Here is a 21988-nt window from a genome sequence, read left to right as displayed (position 1 = left end):
GCACATCTGCCAATGTGGTATACTGCATCCGCTGTACCCGGTGTGGCCTCCTCTACATCGGTGAAACCAAGCGGAGGCTCGGGGACCGCTTTGCAGAACACCTACGCTCGGTTCGCAATAAACAACTGCACCTCCCAGTCGCGAACCATTTCAACTCCCCCTTCCATTCCTCAGACGACATGTCCATCCTGGGCCTCCTGCAGTGCCACAACAATGCCACCCGAAGGTTGCAGGAACAGCAACTCATATTCCGCTTGGGAACCCTGCAGCCCAATGGTATCAATGTGGATTTCACAAGCTTCAAAATCTCCCCTCCCCCTACCGCATCCCAAATCCAGTCCAGCTCGTCCCCGCCTTCCTAACCTGTTCTTCCTCTCACCTATCCCCTCCTCCCACCTCAAGCCGCACCCCCATCTCCTACCTACTAACCTCATCCCGCCCCCTTGACCTGTCCGTCCTCCCTGGACTGACCTATCCCCTCCCTAACTCCCCACCTACACTCGCCTTTACTGGCTCCATCCCCGCCTCTTCGACCTGTTTGTTTCCTCTCCACCTATCCTCTCCTCTATCCATCTTCTATCCGCTTCCCACTCTCTCCCTATTTATTTCAGAACCCCCTTCCCCTCCCCCTTTTCTGATGAAGGGTCTTGGCCTGAAACGTCAGCCTTTCTGCTCCTATGATGCTGCTTGGCCTGCTGTGTTCATCCAGCCCTGCACCTTGTTGTCTCGGATTCTCCAGCATCTGCAGTTCCTACTATCTCAGGATCTTTCAGAAAGTCTGTTTTCATTTCAAAACTAGGAGGACTGCCTCTCATTGATTCAAAACTGTTAAAGTGGAAGGTGTTGAGATGCCAAGTTATACAGCCAAATTGGAACTTATAAAACTTTCCTTTCTCTGTGTGTGTGTGTGTGGCTGTGGCCTTGTGTGTTGCTGTCATTGTGAATGTGTGCTGCATTGGACTAAACCATCCTGTGGGAAAAAAAATCACTGGACAATAATTTGATTAGTTCCTAAGAAGTTTGTTGAATATTATAGGAAGAGCTCTCTGTCTCTGTCATAAAGAAGCTCTTGCACCAATTTCCTGGGCTGTCAAACACAGACAGCAAAGGCTACTATCTCTGCCAAGGGTGTGCCTCTTGTACAAGCACTGAAGCAAGATATTGCTAACCCAGATTCTGGATGGGAAGTGGGGATTGATCTGCTGATTCATATGCCAACCAATCATCTGAAACTTAAATAGGATGCCCGAGGAAGTGATGAGTCACAAGATTACTTCAGGGGCTTCTGACAGGGGGAAAAAAGAATTACCTTGAATTTATCTGTTCTGAACTGAAAATTGAATAAATGATTGGAAGAATCTTCTAAAAAAAAAAAAAAAAAATAGGGTATTTCAATAGACTTTCGAAGGGAAAAGCAACACTTTGGATGGAAAGAAAGCTCTTGAAGTGGACCAGTGTTGGCTGCAACTTAACATCTCCAAAAAGACAAAGAAAACTGAATGAAGCCCCACTTCAAACCCTCGCCGGGGATCACGAAGGCAAACAACAGTGAGGGAACTACTGTTAGCAGATGGACAAGAGACCGTCCCTTGGGGTGTGAAGATCATCTTCATCCGTCCTTTTATCTAATCCATGAATATTAAGCCATTTTGGAGAGATTACCACTGTTGGCCGCTTAGATCAGCAAAACCCTAATCCTCCCACCCTTCTAATTCAGGATCAGTAAACACACGCATCTGTAGTAAAAATCAAAAGAACTGCAGATGCTGTAAATCAGGAACAAAAACAAAGTTGCTGGAAAAGCTCAGGCAGCATCTGTGAAGGAAAAAATAGAGTTAACGTTTCGGGTCCGGTGACCCTTCCTCAGTTCTCATCAGCATTACGCATCTCCCATTGAACCTTTTGTAATGTGGGTGGTTAATTGGCAAATTCAATCTTGTGGGCTATCTTTTAACATTAGCTTGTGATTTAAAAACTTAAGCAGTACAAGGTTGTACTAACTACTGATAAAACTTTTGTATATTCTTTTGAAAAACTAAATTGAGCAATAACTAGTTATTTGCTTCTCTTGTATCTTTTAGCTGATGCAGTCAATAATGCCGGTGGCTTTGGGTTCAACGGCCTTGATAAAAATGGGAACATACGATGGGACTTAATCTCAAACCTAAATATCTGGAATATTGAGGTGAGAATTAATCTCATATGTACATGTGTAGGTTCTGAGAAGAAAAAGTGATGCAATCTCTGTTGTCATGTCTAAGATCTCAATTAGGTTAAAACCATACATAAAGGTGATTTGTGTGAAAAATAATTATGTTGTTACCTGAAACAGACAAAGTTGGAGATTTATTTGAATCAATAAATTCTAAGTTTCTCGTCTGTCATCTATTTAAGTTTGGTTAATAGAATCCCTACAGTGTGGAAACAGGCCAGTCGACCCAATAAGTCCACACAGCCCCTCTGAAGAGCATCCCACCCAAACCCATCCCTCTACCCTTTCCCATGGCTAACACACCTAATCTACACATCCCCTGAACACTATGGGCAATTTAGCATGGCCAATCCACCTCGCCTGCACATCTTAGGACTGTGGGAGGAAATCGGAGCACCTGGAGGAAACCCACGCAGACACTGGGAGAATGTGCAAACTCCTCACGGTCGCCCGAGGGTGGAATTGAACCCCGGTCACTGGCGCTGTGAGGCAGTAGTGCTAACCACTGAGCTACCATACTGCCCAATATACCTTGGTTTGTGCTGAATTCACAGTGCTAAAGTTACAGTTGAGCATTTTAAAACAGTAAAGAAGATTAATTGAAAGACCATATTTTATATTGTAGAACTTTATGACCGCAATCATTCAGTTTGACTTGATTGCTTTCGATTGTACAAGAGTTAACGAAGCATGAGTTTTCCTTTAAGCAGGCTGCTTGTTTATTGTCAGTGTTGTATCATGCAATGTCTTTCTAATGCATTTAATTTGTTGGACCAAATTACTGCTAGGGAAATAATTGACTGTTTGACAAAAATAAGATTTAAGTGACTTGGTGCTGCTCTGGGCTAGCTCAATCAGTTGATGTTGTGGAAAGAAATATGGATTGCCATGCTGGTGCCGGTTATTAAATCATGCAAAGCAAGTCTCAGTGTTTCCACGGCAGATTAATAAACTAGAAACCTCAAATTTGTAGTACTTGAAACAAAGGTATAAAAGGAAATTTTCACGATTTTAAGGCAATGTGTGACTTCTTTGAAACTACACCAATAATTTAGAGTATAAAGGACTTTTAAAGGAAATCAGTTAATAGAACTTCAAAAATAAATTTGCTATTATTTTGTCTTGAAGTTGGTGAAAATCAGAATAATGTTTTCCAGTCATTAACATCAGATAATGTGATTACTATACGATCGCTGTTCAAATAATACTAAATTATTAGTATTCTGTTTAACATCGCAAATACATATTTCAGAAACAATTTCTAACATCATAATCAATAAAACATTCTCTTTTAAATAAAAATGTATTTTTCTCCGATTATCTGGTCTGAAGTCGGAATCTTACATTAAGTATGGTTGTACCTGTACCTTCAACTCTGTAGCCCCTTGTCCATCTGACCTATTTTATTGTTTAAATGTTGATAGTGAGTGTTGATTGTCTGTTTAGCTATGGGAATCATTTGAAGCCCCAGGTGCTCTTCACAGTCGTGGGTCACTGTTATGAATGAGACTGAGTTCTCATCATAACATTCCAGTATCCAATGAGGATCGACTGATTGCTACAAATCTCCTTTCCCATATTCAGCCTCCTGAAGAATCTGTAGTGTTCCAAAGTTATAGCTTGATTATACTCTCTCTTACGCTTTTTCTTAGGCAATGCCAATAGAGCAATTCTAGTCAAGTTGAGAGAGATGGGGCAATGCAAAATATACTACCATATTTAGTAACTGTCTAATTATTGGGTGAAAGGACAATAATACATATAAATTTACATGTTACAACAAAAAACTTGTTCACTGGTCATTATTTATAAATGAAGCACATATTCTGGAGTTGAGATAATAGGATTTTGGTCATGCATTTTGGAATGGGAGATGCATATCAGTTAAAAGTTCAGCCTCTAGACTATTTGTACTTATCCTTAATTGTTCTAATATAAGAACATACAAAATGGGAGCAGGAGGCCATTTAGTCCCGTGAGCCTGCTTTGCCAGCTGATAAGATTATGGCAGATCTGATTGGATGTTAACTCCGCTTTCCTGCCGATTTTCTCCCCCACCCCACTATAGCTCTTCACTCCCTTGCTAATCAAAATCAGCCTAGAACATATTCAGCGATTTATCTTTCGCTGCCCTGTGGGGGAAAAGATTTCCACATACTTACAAATCTCTAAAAGAAAAGCTTCCTCCTCATTTCTGTCGTAAATGGGAGACCCCTGTTAAACTGTCTGTCTGTGGTGTAGATTCCCAAGGAGGGGAATCATCTTCTCAGCATCTACCAAGTCGCACCTCTCTGAATATTTTGTCTTTCATTTAAGATTCTCTCATTCTCCTGTCAGGGGAAAAATAAAATTATTATCCATTTGTCATTACCAGCAGATGGTTCAATGATACTAATACAGATCTGTACAAGGTAGAAAGATCTAAAGCCTTTTTGTTTATTGCCTGAAATTGAGGGAGTGATACCACATTTTGGTGCTGTCAACATGTAATAATGTTTGCTGGCTCTTTATAGTCTGTGAGTTGCACCTCAAAGCCTGTGATTTCCTGTCCATTCTTAGTCTTTGCCAGGTTCACGCACAAGGCTTATGATATTGACTTTTACTACCGTCAGACTGTCCCCTAAATTTTTGGTGCACGTTACAATCAGTTACTAGATCTTTGTCAAGGGAAGAAATAAAGATTATATTCTCCCAAAGTCTTTTGAGATTTGTGGTCAGGATGTTATTACAGGTTGATAAATGGGGAAAAAAAAAGCAGCATGGAAAATATCTTGTGCTTAGAGAGAGGGCAGTGGTATCTTGGAACTTCAAATACAAGGGGGAAGAACAAACTCTGGGATGTTCACAAATGGATTTGGTTTGAAATTTTAGTTCAGGAGAACCCCATTAGAAAAGTACATAGAGTTTAAATCCTCTTTGCTCAAAATGCAAGGGAGGAGGGACAGACTGGAAAATGTGACCCTTAATGGACATTGAAACTATTTGCTTGCGACTACTGGAATTGGTTGTTCCCTGTTACCTCAACAACTCCAAATTGTTGTTTTGCTTGTGGAATTAATATCATTTGCAGAATTCTGTACACATTTTGATCTTATCTGAACAGAAGGTATGTGTTTAAAAATACTGTCCAAAAAAATCAAATAATCAGGAATACAAGTCGGCTGTTCTGCCCTTCGGGTCTGCTCTGTATAGGACCATGATGTTTATACTTTTATTCATGGGATGTTGTCTCAAAGGGCAGTTAAGAGTCAACCACATCATAGTGGGTCTGAAGTCTCAAGTAGGCCAGACCAGGTAAGGATGACAAATTTCCTTCCTTGAAGGGCATTCATGAACCAGATGAATTTTTCCTAACAATCAGCAATGGTTCCATTGTCATCATTAGACTCTCATTTCCAGATTATTATTGAATTGAAAATCTACCTCCTGCCATGGCAGGATTTGAACCCAGATCCCCAGAACATTACATGGGTCTCTGGATTAATAGTCTAGCAATAATGCAACTAGGCCATCGCCTACTGTAAGGTGACTGATCTTACTGTGGCCTTAATTCTATTTTCTTGCCTGCCCCTATAATCCTTGACTCATTTATTGATCTTGGTACAGAGAAAATAAGAACAGGGTTAGGCCATTCAGCCTCATCCACCATTCGGTATGATCATGGCTGATCGTCCAATTCAGTACCCTGTTTGTGCTTTAATTCCATATCCTTTGATTCCTTTGGCCACCAAATATACACCTGTCTCCTTCTTGAAAACATTGAATGTTTTGGCCTCAGCTTCTTTCCATGGCGGAAAATTTCCCAGACTAACAACTTTCTGGATGAAGAAATTTCTCCTCAACTCTGTCCTAAAATGCCTATCCTTTATCCTTATACTGTAGTCCCTGGTGCTTGACTCCCTGGTCCTCGAGAACATCCTCCCTGAATCAACTCTATATGTAATCCTGTTCAAATTTTATGGGTTTCAATGGGTTTCATTCTTCTAAACTCCAGTGAATGTAGTTCTAATCGATCCAGTATCTCCCTGTATGTCAGTCCTGCCGCCCCAGGAATCAGTCTAGTAAACCTTCCTTACAAAAAATCTATCTAAGCCTTGCATTTGTTGAATGATTCATCCTTCAGAGCTTTTGGAGAGAAAATTCAAAAGGCAAATGTCTCTCAATAAATTTCTCTTTCTTTTGGTTTTACATGGGAGAGTTCTTATTTTTAAACTGTACTCCCTTGTCCTAGATTCCGTCATAGAACATATTCAGCGCCTTTGTCGGAAGTCACACAACACCAGGTTATAATCCAACAGGTTTATTTAAAATCACAAGCTCTGAGAGTTTGTGATCTTAAGTAGACCTGTCGGACTATAACCTGGTGTTTGACTTCCGACTTTGTCCACCCCAGTCCAGCATTGGCATCTTTTTATCAAAGCCCCCTAGTGTCAGCTGTCCTAAACTAGATTCTCAGGAAGTTATTGGGAAATCTGTTCGTACGATAAGTGCTGAGATTTCATTTTAATCTTCAAAAATTAATTGTAGAGTGTTAACAAAAGACATGAAGATATTATAGAATAAACTAAACTCTACTAAAAACACACATTCAAAGATTTTAAACACAAAATATTATCCCATTAATCTCAAAACACTCTTTTAGAAATTGAAAAGAACAAAATCAGCTTTTGCATTGTTCTAAAAACACACCCATAAGGTGTAGGAACAGAATACTCTTTCAGCCCATTGATTCTGCTCATCCGTTCAGTAAGTTCATGGCTGATCTGATAATCCTTAAATCTAATTTCTTGTTTTTCTCCCCTTAACCCTTGATTCTCTTATTGAAATCTAATTATCCCAGCCCTGAATGTACTTAACACCCCTGTCTCAATGGCTCTCTGTGGTAAAGAATTCCACAGATTCACTACCCTCTGAGAAAAAACAAAATCCTTCTCTCTGTTTTAATTGGGCAACCCCTTACTCTGACATTAAGTTCTCATGTCCTAGACTCTCCCATAACAGGAGGTAACTTTTCTGCATCCACCCTGTTAAGTCCCCTAAGAATCTTTTTATGTTTCACCAAGATCTCCTCTTATTCTTTTAAATTCCAATGAGTTCAGGCCCAACATATTCAACCCCTCGTCGCAAGACAATCCTTCCACACCCAGGATCAACCGAGTGAACCTTTTCAAGACTGCCTTCAATGCCGATATATCTTTACTTGGATAAAGGGACAAAAACTATTCAGTATTCCAGCTCTGAATAGCAGTGACTTGTATAGCTTTAGCAAGATTTCCATATGTTTGTCCTCATTTCCCTTTGAAAGAAAAAGTTAGTAGTCCATTAGCCCATGAAGTCCCAAACTGCAACACCCTGCTAACAGTACCCAAAAACACCATCCATACAGTACTCTTACAGAATCGCTGTCCTTAACACCTCAGTGGGTTTTAGTCATTTGTGACTGGAACTACAGATAATAACTCCATAAAGAAATTATATTCCTGAGTGTAAATGTACTCTGCTTTAAGTAACATCTTCAGGGTTTGATCCCAACTCTTCTGGTCTAGGACTAATACTGACTCGGTCTTAGGTAATTTAATTTCACTATATTCTTTCCTTCCTGGGGAAATACTATCTTCATCCAAGGGCTTCACAGGACTGCCCAAAATTCAAAATAACATTTCTTTTGGAAAATCCCTCTAGCTATGAGTGTTTCCCTTAAGCTTAAGCTACTAAACTAAGTTTGTTTATATTGCTAGGTGGTAAACATCTACCATTGTACACAAAACCCCATTTAATTCCAAATCCACGCCTTAAAACCTGTTTTAAAAGAAAACACTTCTTAGCTACTGATGTATTTACAAGTTAATTATTAACTTCAGATGCACAAAAAAAATCTTTCACTAATCCAGCACCAAAACTTGCAATAAACGATGTGTGTAAAGTATAAGTCTCATAGTTTACATCATACCATTATAATAAAAGCAAAAAGCAATGGATGCTGGAAATCTGAAATAAAAACAGTGCTGGAGAAATTCAGCAGGTCTTGCAGCATCTGTGAAGTGAGAAACAGAGTTAATGTTTCATGTTCAGTGTGTTGACTTTTTTTTGAAGTTCTGGAAATATTGAACTTATACTTTAAAATCATTTATCTGAAGAGTCTTTCAGACAGACTAGTTTTTTCTTAAAAACTGTAAGAAACCTCCTGCTTTGAATTCAATGACTGCTTTTTATATGTTTCAATACCAGACTGCTACAAGTTTTAAAATGTGCCTTGACAGTTGGAACATCCAAACTGGAGCTTGGCTAAAGGGGTAAGCAAAATTGCTGTCATGTCCACACTAATAGTCTTGTACAAAATTCAATGCAAATAGTGCAAGATTTGTGTCGACCAAAATTCTGCGTAACTCATTTCAAAGTAACATTTCAGTTAATTCCATTGGTCTTTTGTTCAATTGCATTATTGTGTACGTTACAGACTCTCATTCTATGCATGCTGGCCTAGCAGAGACACAAGTTAGGAAGTTGATGAATAACCCTTATCACTGAGCAAGCAGTCACTATCTGGTTTGACATGCTGGCTCAGACAAAACAGTGGATTGTTGTGGAACAAAAGCAGCATGGCTGCTGCTGGGTTACACACCTCTACAGTAAGCTGAACGTGGGTGTGCATGTCCGGGGAATAGAACCTATCCCGGTACACCTCGACATTTAGATGTAGCACTTGCAGGGTCAAGTGTATCCAGTCACTGATGTCCTGTGCCGTAGTGAAGTGAAGAATTCTGGCAAAGCGACATGTACAATCCACTTGCATGTCTTTAGTCAGAGAGAAGTTAGTGTATACTCCTGTCCTGGCACACGGAGTGTTAGTCATCTTACTTAAACAGCAGTGGTTGGCACAGTGAACTGGGAGATGTTACGGAACTCATCGGCTTCAAACTGAAATGATCCCTCCGCAACCAAATTTATAGCTACAGTTATCTTTACAGCCATTGCCAGCACTGATCTTGCCTGTCCTGAGGCTGCAAGTCTGCCTGCAAGTAGTGGCTGAATTCTGTGAGCACCTCCTTCGTAAACTGGAGAGGATGCGCACACAGACATATATATTTTAAAAGGTTAGAACAACCCAAGGTCTTTTTTATGTGCCAAATGTAGGTACATTTTGAGTGCATTTGTCAATATTCTACAGATAACACGTTTCAATAGATTCAGCGAAGCTGTCCATCCAATTAGAAAATGGAACACTAAATATGAAATAGTTATTTAGTGAAACAGTATTCACAATGAATAAGAGACAAACGTGTTATCTGGTCGTTAAGTTTCACTTGCCATTGGTGGGGCTCAGCTTTAGTTTATATTTTATTGCCAAGTTTTACGGCATAGTGGTTGTGTCCCTACCTCTGAAGCAAGAGGGCCAGGTTCAAGTCACACAAGAGAGTTGTGTCGTAACATCTCTGAACAGTTTGATTTAAACAAAATACCCACATAAGCACAAAGGCTCTTGAGATGCAGTGGTAATATCCCTACCTCTGAGCCAGATGGCCTGGGTTCAGCTCCCACTTCTCTAGATGTAAGTCATAACATTTCTGAACAAGTTGATTTAAAAAGAAAACATACCTACATAAATACATTGACTGCATTTTTATTGTGACACATCTGAGTTGTCTTGACGAAATTTAAAAAGAGACCTTTTCAATGTTGTTTTACTCATTCTACTTATTATTGGCATAAGCTGTATGACTTCAAATCAGTAATGTGCATCTTTACCTGTTTATTGATAAAATTTTGGGTCAATTTAATCATATCTGTTCCATTAGGAGATTAAAGTACTAATTCTTAGTGACGTATGATTTAGATAAACTGAAACGCAAGAGTCTAATTTTTTGACCCTTTGTCATTTTCCCTTTCTGATTTTCTCAGTGTCTGCTATGATCGAGCACCTTATTTCCCCACAGCTCTAACATTTATCCTTTCAGCCTTGTGGCATGGAGTATACCCTGGCTATTACTTCACTTTCACAACTGCAATCCTTATTACGCTGGCAGCAAGAACAGTAAGTACCCATTATCCATCTGCATGGAGATTGTGAACTACCAGGAAGCTTTGGACTATTTCTGAAGAACAGTTAAGAAACAAGGGAGTTTTAAATATACACCAATACCATTGTTAAGTTGGTGCTTATCCAGTATTGACTTTCCTTGACAATTGTTGTCTATTCCAGAAGTATGGCCCTGGAGGTAATCTTTGCTTGCTTTATAAGCACTTTATATGTAGGGATACACATTAGAAGCATACACCTCCTGACCCAACAACCACACTTCTAGTTTGCTTATAAGTGCACAGGTGAGCTATGCCCATCACATGCAAAATTGAAAGCAACTGATTTCCATTAACAGTTTATGAACAACATTTTTTTGTATTCATCTTGACTAATAGCATCCCTTGACGCATCTGTAAAAAGATTTTGATAAAGAATTTCAGATGGGCTAAATGGAATAGATGTACTGAAATTATGTCGTGAGTAGATTTCATTTCAGCAATTCTATGCCCTTTAATGAACAGGAATCATGCCATGGTGGTAGAAATATAACTGCTATGTTCATTTTCTTTTTATTCACTCGTGGGACGTGGGCATTGCTGGCTGTGCCAGCACTTATTGCTTATCCCTAATTGCTGTTGAGAAGGTGGTGCTGAGCTGCCTTCTTTAACCGCTTCAGTCCATATATTGTAGGTAGATCCACAATGCCATTAGAGAGGAAATTCCAGGATTTTAATCTAGCGATACTAAAGAATGGTGATGTATCTGCTGCCCTCATCCTTGTTCATGGTTGGGAAGGTGCTGTCTAAGAATCTAGTGAATTCCTGCACTGCATCTTGTAGATGGTGCACGCTGCTACTGAGTGGTGGTGGAGGTGGGAGTGGATGTTTGTGGATGTAGTGCCATTCAAGTGGGTTCCTTTGTCCTAGATGCTGTCAAGCTTTTTGAATGTTGTTGGAGCTGCAGTCATCCAGGCAAGTAGGAAGTATTCCATCACACTTCTGACTTGTGCCTTCTAGATGAAGACAGCCTTTTGAGGGGATAGGAGATGAATTACTCGCAATATTTGTAGACTCTGACCTGCTCTTGTAATCACTGTTTATATGGTGAGTCCAGTTTGTTACTTGTCAGTTTTTAGCCCAGGCCTGGATATTATCCAGGTCTTCCTGTGTTTGAACATGAACTACTTCAGTATCTGAGGAGCTGTGAATGGTGCTGAAATTGTGCAATCATCGATGAATATCCCCATTTATAACCTTAGCATGGAGGGAAGGTCATTGATGAAGCAGCTGAAGGTGGGTGGGCTGAGGAACTCCTGTAGAGATGTCTGGGAGCTAAGATGAGTGACCTCCAATAATCATCACCATCTTATGTGCCAGGTATGATTCCAACCAATGGAGAGTTTACCCCAATACTCATTGATTCAGTTTTGTGAGGGTTCCTTACGCCATACAATTGAACATGGCTATTAACTGTCACTCTCTCCTCACCTCTGGAATTCAGCCTTTTGTGTCCATGTTTGATCCAAGGTATAATAAAATCGGGAGCTAGTGGAATCCAAACTGGGTCAGTAAGCAGGTTATTGCTGAGCAGATGGTGCTTGATCGTACTGCTAATGGCACTTTCCATCACTTTACTGATGATTGAGAGTAGACTGATGGCCTGAGTTGGATTTGTCTTGTCTTTTGTACAGAGGATCTACCTAGATGAGTGTCCACGTTATTGGGTGGATGTCGATGTTGTATCTGTACTGGAACAGCTTGGATAAGGGTGTGGCTAATTCAGGAACACGTCTTCAGTACTGTTGCCGGAATGTTGTCAGGGCCAACAGCCTTTGTAGTATCCTGTGCCTCCAACTGTTTCTTGATAACACAAGGAGTGAATTGAATCGGCTGAAGACTGGCATCTGTGATGCTGGGGGACCTTTGGAGAAGACTGAGATGGATTATCCACTTGGTACCTTTGGCTGAAAATTGTTGTGAATGCTTGAGCGTTATCTTTTGCACCAATATGCTGGTCTCCCCCATTGTTGCAGGTGGGGATATTCATGGAGCTGCCTCCTTCAATGAGTTGCTTAATTCACGAAATGTGTGGCAGGACTGCAGAGCTCAAATCTGATATGTCGGTTCTGGGATCGATTGGCTCTGTCTAACGTGCTGCTTTTGCTGTTTGTCATCAGTTTGATACCTCATTTCTAGGTATTCCTGATCCTGTTCCTGGCATGACCTCGTACTCTTCATTGAACCATGGTCGAGCCCTTGGCTTGATGGTACTGGTAGAGGAGCGGATATGCTGGGTCATGAGATTGCAGATTGTGTTGGACTAAGGTTCTGCTGCTGCTGATGCCCCTGTACACTTCGTGGATGCTCGTCGTGAGTTGCTGGATCTGTTCGATGTCTGTATCATTTAGCATGATGAAAGTGCCATATAATGCAAAATAAATTGCGATCAGTGTGAAGGCAGGACTTCATGTCCACAAGGACTTTGCGGTGGTAATTCATACTGATACTGCTTTGGACAGATCCAAGTGTGGCAGGTGAACTGGTGAGGATGAGATCAATTATGTTTTTTCCCTCTTGTTGGTTCTGTCACCACCTGCTGCAAATCCAGTCTAGCAGCAGTGTTCTTTAGGACTCGACAAGCTTTGGTCGATACTCCTGCTGCTGCGTGCCTGTTCGTAGTGGACACTGAAATTCTGTGCCCTTGCCACACTTGGTGCTTCCTTTGTCTTGTTGGAGGAGTGCTGATCCATCAGCCAGGGGAGGACAGTGTGATAAGCAGCAGATGGTTTCCTTGCACATATTTGACTTGATGCTATGAGACTAATGTTGGGTGTCAATGTTGAGGACTCCCAGGGCAACTCCCTCCTGTCTGTATTCCACTGTGCCACCATATCTGCTGGGCCTATCTTCTTGGTGCGACAGGACATGTCCAGGGATGATGATGATGATGGTGGTGGCTAAAAGGTATGATTCTGTGAGTAGCTGAGCATTCAGTGACAGGTTAATCCCTTTCATTGTCATTTTTTTGAATTATAGTCAACCAAGTATTTGCATTGTATAGAGCTTTTAACATTGTAAAATACTTGCAATATTTTACCGAAACATTATCAGAAAAATGAAGACACAAAATCAAGTAGAGGTTTTAGAACAGATGACCAAAATTTTGGTCAATAACGTAGGGTTTAAATAGAATCTTAAGGGAGGAGAGAGTGGTAGAAAGGCAGAGAGGAGTGCAAGAGATTTAAGATCTCAGTAACTGAAGGCATTACCACCAATAGTGGACCAATTTTAAAGTTGGAGATGCGCATAAGGCTAGATATGAAGGAGAACAGAGATCTCAGAAAATTGTGTGGCTAGAGGAATAAACAGCTTGTATTGCTTTCCATAAAGACCCAGTGGAGTTTAGACAAGTGTTTCTGCTTTTCAAAAAACTATTCTGTATAAATGAGCCTTGCTGCTGCCTGTCTGTGTTTAACTTTGCTCACCCTGTGTATACCAGTTAATTTCTCCTTACATTCTAGTCAGTCTGTATTTTACAGACATGGAGCATTTTGGCAAAAACCTCCAAATTGTTGTTGTCAGTGGATGCAATTTTTGATCCTTCCCAACCCATGCAAACTAATCTGGAATGGTACATTATTTAAATCCTGTTTGCTTTACATCACATCTAGTAAATGTAACACGACAGGAGGGAGAAAATGTGACTTTAGACCTAAGGTTCCCATAGTCTCCCTCGTATCATTTCTGGATTTGTGGGAGACTATTTGACAGAGAATGACTGCGGTTGGTTTGATGACGACACTATGTCATTAACTACTTGGGTGACAGGTCAATCAAATTGGCCTTGATATTTCTGGAAGAGAAATTTCTTTATTCGTTAGCACTACATTGTGCTAAAGAGATTTTCTAACACATACCAGTGTGATACATCAGAGTACAGTTATGATCTTCAGCCATATAAGCTCTTAAACTTCTTGAATCTAATGATTTCCAAAGTCTTTTTATCATAGAATGGCTACAATAAAGAAGGAGGTCATTTTAGCCAAATGTATCCATATCAGCTTTCTGCAAGAGAAACTCAGCTAGTTCCATTCCCCTGCTTTTTATCTTTAACTCCATAAATCTTATTTTTCTCTTTCTTCTGATAGTTATCCAATTCCCTTTATGAATTTGCCTCCACTACTCTCTCTCAGGCAGCGTATTCCAAATCCTAACCACTTGTCAAGCAGATATGTTTTACCTTCTGTCACTTCTGAATCATTTGCTAATCATCTTAAATCATGTTTTCTGATTCTCAACCCTTCCACCAATATGAACTATTTTTCCGTACCCATACTGTCTTGAACCTTCATGATTTTGAACATTTCTATAAAATCTCTTTTTGTTATGAAAGAGGGGAGATATAGGACAACTTCTTCCCCTTCTCATCTTTTGACTAATGTATAAAATAGAAGCAGAAGTAGGCCATTTGGGCCTTTAAGCCTGCTCCATCATTCATTATGAACATGGCTGATCATCCAACTCAGTGGCCTGTTCCTGTTTTTCCTCCATATCCTTTGATAACTTTAGCCCTAAGTCCTTTTCCCAACTCCTTATTGAAATTATATAATGCTTTCACCTCAACTGTTTTCTGTTGAGGCCAATTCTACAGGCTGGCTACTGTGTGGGTGAAGAAATTTCCCTTATTCTCAGACCTCAGTGGTTTACCTGTATCTTGACTGTGACCACTGGTTCTGGATTCCACCACCATCCGGAACACCGTTCTTGTACCTATCTTGTCAAGTTCATTTAGAATCTCATAGCTTTCTATGAGATTCTCTCTCTTTCTTCTGAACTCCAGCTAATATAATCCTCAGTTATATCGTTAATATGTATTGTGAATAGGTAGGATCCTACCACTGATCTTTGTGTTATTCAATAGTCATTGCCTGCCATTTGGAAAAAGGCCCATTTATTCCTGTCTTTGTTACCAGTTTGCCAACCAGTTTTCTATCCATCTCAATCCACTACCCCCAATTCCATGCTGTTTAATTTTACATGCTAATCTTTTATGTGGGACTTTGTCAAAAGCTTTCTAAAGTCCAAATAAACCACTTCCACTGATTTCCTCTCAGCAACTCTACTAATTACATCTCTCAAAGAACTCCAGTAGATTTGTCAAGCATAAATTCCCTTCCATAAATCCATTGTGACTATTCAATTCTGCCACTCTTTACTAAATGTTTAACTATAAAATCTTTTACAATAAGTTCTAGCATTTTCTCCATGATTGACGTCAGGCTGACTGGTCTAAAATTGAGTTTTTTCTCTCTACCTCACTTTTTAAATAGAGTGGTTACATTAGCTGTCCTCAAATGTGTAGGAACTGTTTCAGAGTCTACAGAATCTTGGAAGATGACCAGCGATACATCCACAATATCTAGAGCTACTTGCTTATATACTCTGGAATGTAGATTATCAGGCCCTGGGGATTTACTGGTCTTCAAACCCATCAAAGCATCATTTCTCAATTCATACTAATTTGCTTCATTTGCTCTTAATCTCTAAACCCTGTGTTCCCCAGCATTTCTAGTTTGTTATTTGTGTCCTCCTTTGTGAAGACGCAACTAAAGCATATATGTAGTTGGCAAAAAAAACCAAAAGAGCTGCAGACGCTTGAAATCTGAAATAGGAACAGAAATTGCTGGAAAATCTCAGCAGGTCTGGCAGCATCTGTGGAGAGAAATCAGACCTGAAGAAGGGTCACTGAACGCGAGACATTAACTAATTTGTCTCCACACATGCTGTCAGACATGCTGAGATCTTCCAGCTATTTCTGTTTTTACATATGCAGTTGGTCAGCCATTTCTCGGTTCCACATTATAATTTCTCCTGTTTTTGACTATAAGAGACCTACGTTCATGTTCGCCCATCTTTTTCTCTTCATATACCTATAGCTTACTGATTGTAAATGTTTCTAACTTACTCACAAAATCTTTTCCCTCCAACGTGCTCCTTGAATACAAAACAGGCTTTTTTCTTCTTCAAAAGATAGGATAAGTGATTCTGTTGCACAATGCCCAAAATGTAATCACAACAAATGTTCGCTCCTCATCCACATAGAGACACATGCAAAGGTAGATGGTTTCTAAAATACATAACATGCAGTTTGACTTTCAAGACATGAAAAAAAAATCTAAGTTATACCAGTTTCTCCAGTATGATTGCCGGAATGCTTGTAGGCCTGAACATTCTGTCAGTTCACTAAAATAGATGTTGAAAATGTCAGGTGATGAATTTTCAATAGTTTGATCGAAGTAACAGCAGGAATCTGGTTTTTCCAGCTGAAGATGTGGTTCAGCTCCTTTCGTAAAAATTATAACCTGCAGGTACAATAAAACAGCTCCACTTCTGTGCCTGAGTTGACTTCTTTTTCGAGGCAAGATCTCTGTGGATGTCTGTCTGTTTGTCTTTGTCTCTGTGTGTGTCTCTCTCTCTCTCTCTCTCTTTCTCTCACTGGGGTACATATCCCAGATTGACATGCCCTGGCCTATCCTTGTAAACTAGTTAGGTACGTCCAAGTGTTCCCTCTCATAAGCAAGTTTCCAACATGTGACAACAGTAGTGATGTTTTTCCATTAACTAAGCAATGAGTGGATTTACCACAAATTGGAGGATGTTTAATACAATTTATACCTGCTTTTGATTGTGACTGTTTTATACCAATCTTTGTTAGATGCAAGTTTGCTGATATCAAGTCTGAAATGACTATTGTTATTTGAGTTTTGGCAATACAAGGCAACAGTAACTGTCAAATTTAAAGTATTTAATTCAGATTTTTATTTTAATTTGAACATTTCTGTTTGTCATGAAAACATTGAAGATAGAGAATAAAGGCAGTTTAATTGGCATTCATAACCTCCAATATTTGTTAAACCATATTTGTGTGATTTTAAATTGTTTGGAATAAGAAGTTTCGATTTGAGGTGGCCATTTTGATACTATGTATTCCTAACAATTAAAATTTGAAGTGTTTTTAGTTTTGTTGAATCTTGTGCTCAGTCCATTCTCATTTACTTTTTTTCTGACCTTTAGATGAGGAGCAACTTTAGACATTACTTCCTTTCTTCCAGGATGATGAAAACTGTCTATGATATTATTACTTGGGTTTCTACTCAACTGGCCCTCTGCTATATAGTAACACCTTTCCTCCTCCTGGGTGCAGAACCAACAATCAAATTCTACAAGTAAGTAGACCTATTGTCTGATTATTTTTTTTGTTTATTTGTCCCCAAGCAACAAAACTAAGCATTGAAATTAGTCAGAAGTTGTACCTGCAAACATTTTCATATTGGGAAAATTTTTCCGTCTGCAGCATTCTCCAGAAGAAATGTACACAATTGTAAATTTAGTTGCTAAAATAGACAGCCATTATTCATTGTTCCTTGAGTAGTATGATGGTTCAGTTTGGTGCATAACAGAAGTGAAACCTAGATAGTTAAATGAGTAACAGTTTGTCTTAGTATTATTAATTGTTTTCGAGGTGCACCTGCCCTGGTTGCCCTTGGTAGGTGGTGGTGAGTCATTATAGTGATGGAACTAAGTGCTATAGGAGTTTCACAGCCACCAATCCTTGCTGGTCATAGTCTGAACAACTGATATCATGTGGGGAAGGATACTCACTTGAAATCTTTGGCAAGAGATGTACTTAATCATGATGAAAAGTAAACGTTCATTGCATGCGTTTTAGTAGCTGGTTACATTACATCTGGGATGTATGATTGCTGCTTGTGAGATATCAGGCTAAACTTAAGGGTAAATTCCCATTATTCCTACTACTACTGACATTATTGTACTGCACTGACAACAAACATAGAATTGGTTAGCTCCTCCCAGGATTCCTTTACAGCCTAATAAAAGCAAAATACTGTGGATGCTAGAAATCTGGAATAGAAACAGAACATACTGGAGAAACTCAACAGGTCTGGCAGCGTCTGTGAAAAAAATAACAGAGAAATTCAGCTAAGTTTCAAAATGTTAACTCTGTTTCTCTCTCCATACATACTGCCAGAGCTGCTGAGTTTCCCCAGCACTTTGTTTGTATTTCTTTATATCCTGATGGGTAGTGCTTAGAAAGTGACATCATAATACATCAACTACTAACTACCCTCTTTAACATCTTGATGCAAGCGGTTTTCTAGATATTTTATTTATACAATTATTTCAAATAAGTAATGTGAATTTAATAAAACTCTGTGTCTAACTTTGTAAATGATTGATTATTTGGTTTTAAAGTCTACTGCTTGAGGACAAATTATCCAAGTACAGCCCATTGCCACAATGGAATCTTGGTAGATCTTTAATCCCAGATGCTCTTTGCTGAGCATGTCCTCTGGTATCAGTGTTGCTGTGGAGGTTTGTTTCCCTTGAAAGATCTTTAGTTCCCCAAATTTGTGCCAGAGAAGATAGTGTGTTTCTAATCTAATTCTTTTTTGAATTCTTTTGGTTAACGGGGAGGTGATGGCCTGGTGGTACTATCGCTGGACTATTAATCCAGAGCCCAAGATAACATTCTGGGGACACGGGTTCGAATTCCACCACGGCAGATGGTGGAATTTAAATTCAATAAATATCTGGAATTAAGAATATATTGATGACCGTGAATCCATTGTCGATTGTTGGAAAAATCCATCTGGTTCACTAATGCCCTTTAGGGAAGGAAACTGCCATCCTTACCTGGTCTGGCCTACATGTGACTCCAGACCAACAGCAACGTGGTTGACACTTAACTGCCCTCTGGGCAATTAGGGATGGTCAATAAATGTTGCCTAGCCAGCGACACCCTCAGCTAGTGAACGAATAAAGAAAAAAGACTATTTTGTCAGGTTCAATCATAGACAGTAAAGCTGACTTTGAAGTTTTAGTACAGATTCCCATGAAGCAATGCCTTGTATTCTAAATTTTCTCCCAAACCTGACTATATGGTATTAGCTTTTTTGTGCATATCAGCATTACTAATTCTGTGGTTAAGCATTTGCTTTTGATTCTTGCACATACTCTGGAAATGTTCCACTTACTTACAAATGTTCCATTGGGTAATGAAGCTGAACATTTTTTCCTTTTTTTTTAAAAACTTCTTATCTGGAACAGTAAATTCAAGCATCAAATGATTTATAGTCATTTTGTGTTTGGCCTGTCATGATTTGTTTTGGTGTTTTTAGAAAATTGACAAGGGGTGATGAATTTCTTGAAGCCAGATTGGCTTTCTTTTCCAGTCATTCTCTAGTGCTGTTTTCTAACTTTGGTTTCCACTATGATCTGGATAGCACTTTCCAATGTGAAATCTTCTGCTATCCTCCATACGCTATATAGAAATGTAATTGCAACTTTTGTATTACTTAACTCGAGTCAAGTAGATTCTGTCCTTGATCACTGAGACATCTTCTCCCATTGACATAATCAATGTTCTTAATCAATTCCACTACCCTGCCTCTTTCCTGCCATTTTCCATCTTTTCTGAATGCCTTGTACCTAGAAATATTTAATATCAGTCCTGCCCTCCTTTTAAGCAATTCTCCTTTATGACCATATCATGTTTGAACATGGCTATCTACACCCGCACCTCACCAGTCGTATTTTGTTTACCACACTCTGCTTATTTACATATTGTTGGTAGCTTTCTGTAATGGCCAACTTTGTGGTTCAGGAGTTCCAATCTGGTGTAACAGTTTTGTAGAGAAGGTGCATAATTTGCTGGCCTCTGTTTTCTTTGGGCCCTCTTCTCAGCCAGCTGACCTTTTTGTTTCTGCTCAACTTTCTCAAAGCCCTTCCGTACAAGCAGTCCCAAGAGGTCACTGCCATTAGTGACTGTCTGTCAGTTGTAAGTGTTAATAACTACCATCTTCATCGCTTGCAGGTGTTCTTGTAGAGGAGGCATAGACACGTAGGAGGTTGTGATCGAGTGGCTAATTCACTGTACAGAAGGTCTTTAGTAAGCTGTTGTCCGTCATGAACATGACCCAGCCAGTGCAGATGACATTGGTTCAGCTAAATAATGAATGTGTGCTCATGGAATAGCACATTCTGGGACCTCTGAGTTGGTGACTTTGTCATTATCAGAGATGCTGAGAATATGTTTGAGAGAGTGAAAATGGAAATTGTCACCCTTTTCTCCTTCCTGGCACATGATATCCACATCTCTCAACTGTGGAGGAGTGTACCAAGGATGTAGGATTGATGAATAGCTGCCTGATAGCACTGTTGATGTTTGCTGATTGAGAATGAACCAAATTGGTCAGTGACAGCAAAAATTGGAGTTGTCCTGCTTTTTGTGGACTGAACATACTTGGGTAATTATCCATTTTTTTCAGTTAGAATTCACTGTTGTAGCAGTGTTGAAACAGTTTCGCTAGAGGTGTGGCTAGTTCTGGAGCACATATCTTCAACGCTACTTCTGGGGTGCTCTGACCTTAGCTGCATCCAGTTTGTTCACTTGTTTATTCATATAATTGGTATGAGTCAAATTGTTGGAGTCTAGCTTCTGAGATGGTGAGGCCTCCTGAGGCAGCTGAAGTAGGTCACCCAGAAGAACCGTTCACCTACATTTTTTCATGCTCACGTTCTGCTGTCTACTAGATAAATGGCTGTTCCTGGAGCCGCCTCCACCCTCTGTTGGTTGTCTAATGATCCACCCCAAATTAAGTGTAGATGTGATAAGACTGCAGAGTTTTGATCTAATCTGTTGGTTGTAATTTCATAGCTCTGTCTATAGCATTCTACTACTGTTGCATAACACATGTAGTCCTGTGTTGAAGATTCAACAGTTCAGTACTTTGTTTTCAGATATCCTTGATGCTGCTCCTGGCATGCTCTTCTGCATTCCTTATTGAACCAGATTTGATTCCATGGCCTAAGGATAGTGGTAAAGTGAGGAATGTGCCAGGCCATGAGTTTAGAAATTGTGGTGGAAAACAACTCTGCTGCTGATGTCGCGCATTGAACTACAAAGCCCTCCCTCCATATTTCTCATAGTTCTCAGTGGAAACCTTGCTCACACCAAGAGGCAATTTAACTTGGATGCAGATTATTATTGCTGGAGAGTGAATTTATTATCTTGTATATGTGGCAAGTAGACCTGCATTGTATCTGTACTTCATGCTCTTTTGGAAGCTGTTTTACAGCTTGTACAGGAGAAAGTAAAATGCAGAACAGCTGTAAGCAATTTAACTGCTTCACAAACAAGTAATAGAGTTGTGTTTTTATCCCTGTCTCAAATATAAACTGCGTTTCGATGACAGCTGTGTGACCTTTTCCATTTACATATCCTGTCCTGGATAAATAACTGCTAGATGTGAGTGAGAAACTCTGTTGTACCTTGGTATACCAGGTACTTTTTATGTCCTGCCAAACTTCTTAAGAGAAAACTTTACTGAAGAGCATACAGATACATAATTTTGATATTGCTTGAGATAATTCTGAGGCATTTCATGGAATGCAGTGTTCTAAGTTGCATCCTAAATTAATTTGGAGTGCAACAGAGCAAAAAAACCCCACTGTCTATACATAACTTGCCTGTAGATACTAGGAGCTGGCTGCTCTTCAGGTTTTCTGGCCAAAAGATTTAGCATTTGTAAACCAAAAACTAACTCAAGGTGGTACAGAGATAGTAGGAACTGCAGATGCTGGAGAATCCGAGACAACAAGGTGCAAGGCTGGATGAACACAGCAGGCCAAGCAGCATCATAGGAGCAGAGAGGCTGACGTTTCGGGCCTAGACCC

At 39.7% G+C, this 21988-nt stretch overlaps 1 protein-coding gene across 4 annotated transcripts in view; it reads left to right on the top strand.

The window, feature by feature from the left end:
- Positions 1–21988, top strand: part of mboat1 (membrane bound O-acyltransferase domain containing 1) — a 92389-nt gene that overhangs the window by 66672 nt on the left and 3729 nt on the right. For 3 of the 4 annotated variants that reach the window (XM_048618057.1, XM_048618069.1, XM_020514567.2), the window contains 4 exons: positions 2082–2185; positions 8441–8505; positions 10112–10244; positions 17306–17457. In XM_048618057.1, the coding sequence (XP_048474014.1) occupies positions 2082–2185; positions 8441–8505; positions 10112–10244; positions 17306–17457 (454 nt within the window). The remainder of the gene's footprint in view (positions 1–2081; positions 2186–8440; positions 8506–10111; positions 10245–17305; positions 17458–21988) is intronic. The other variant, XM_048618062.1, reaches the window with a different exon arrangement.

This window comes from Rhincodon typus, chromosome 2 (genome assembly GCF_021869965.1).
Source record: "Rhincodon typus isolate 14 chromosome 2, sRhiTyp1.1, whole genome shotgun sequence".
NCBI lineage: Eukaryota > Metazoa > Chordata > Chondrichthyes > Orectolobiformes > Rhincodontidae > Rhincodon > Rhincodon typus.
This window is presented reverse-complemented; position numbering and strand designations above follow the sequence as displayed.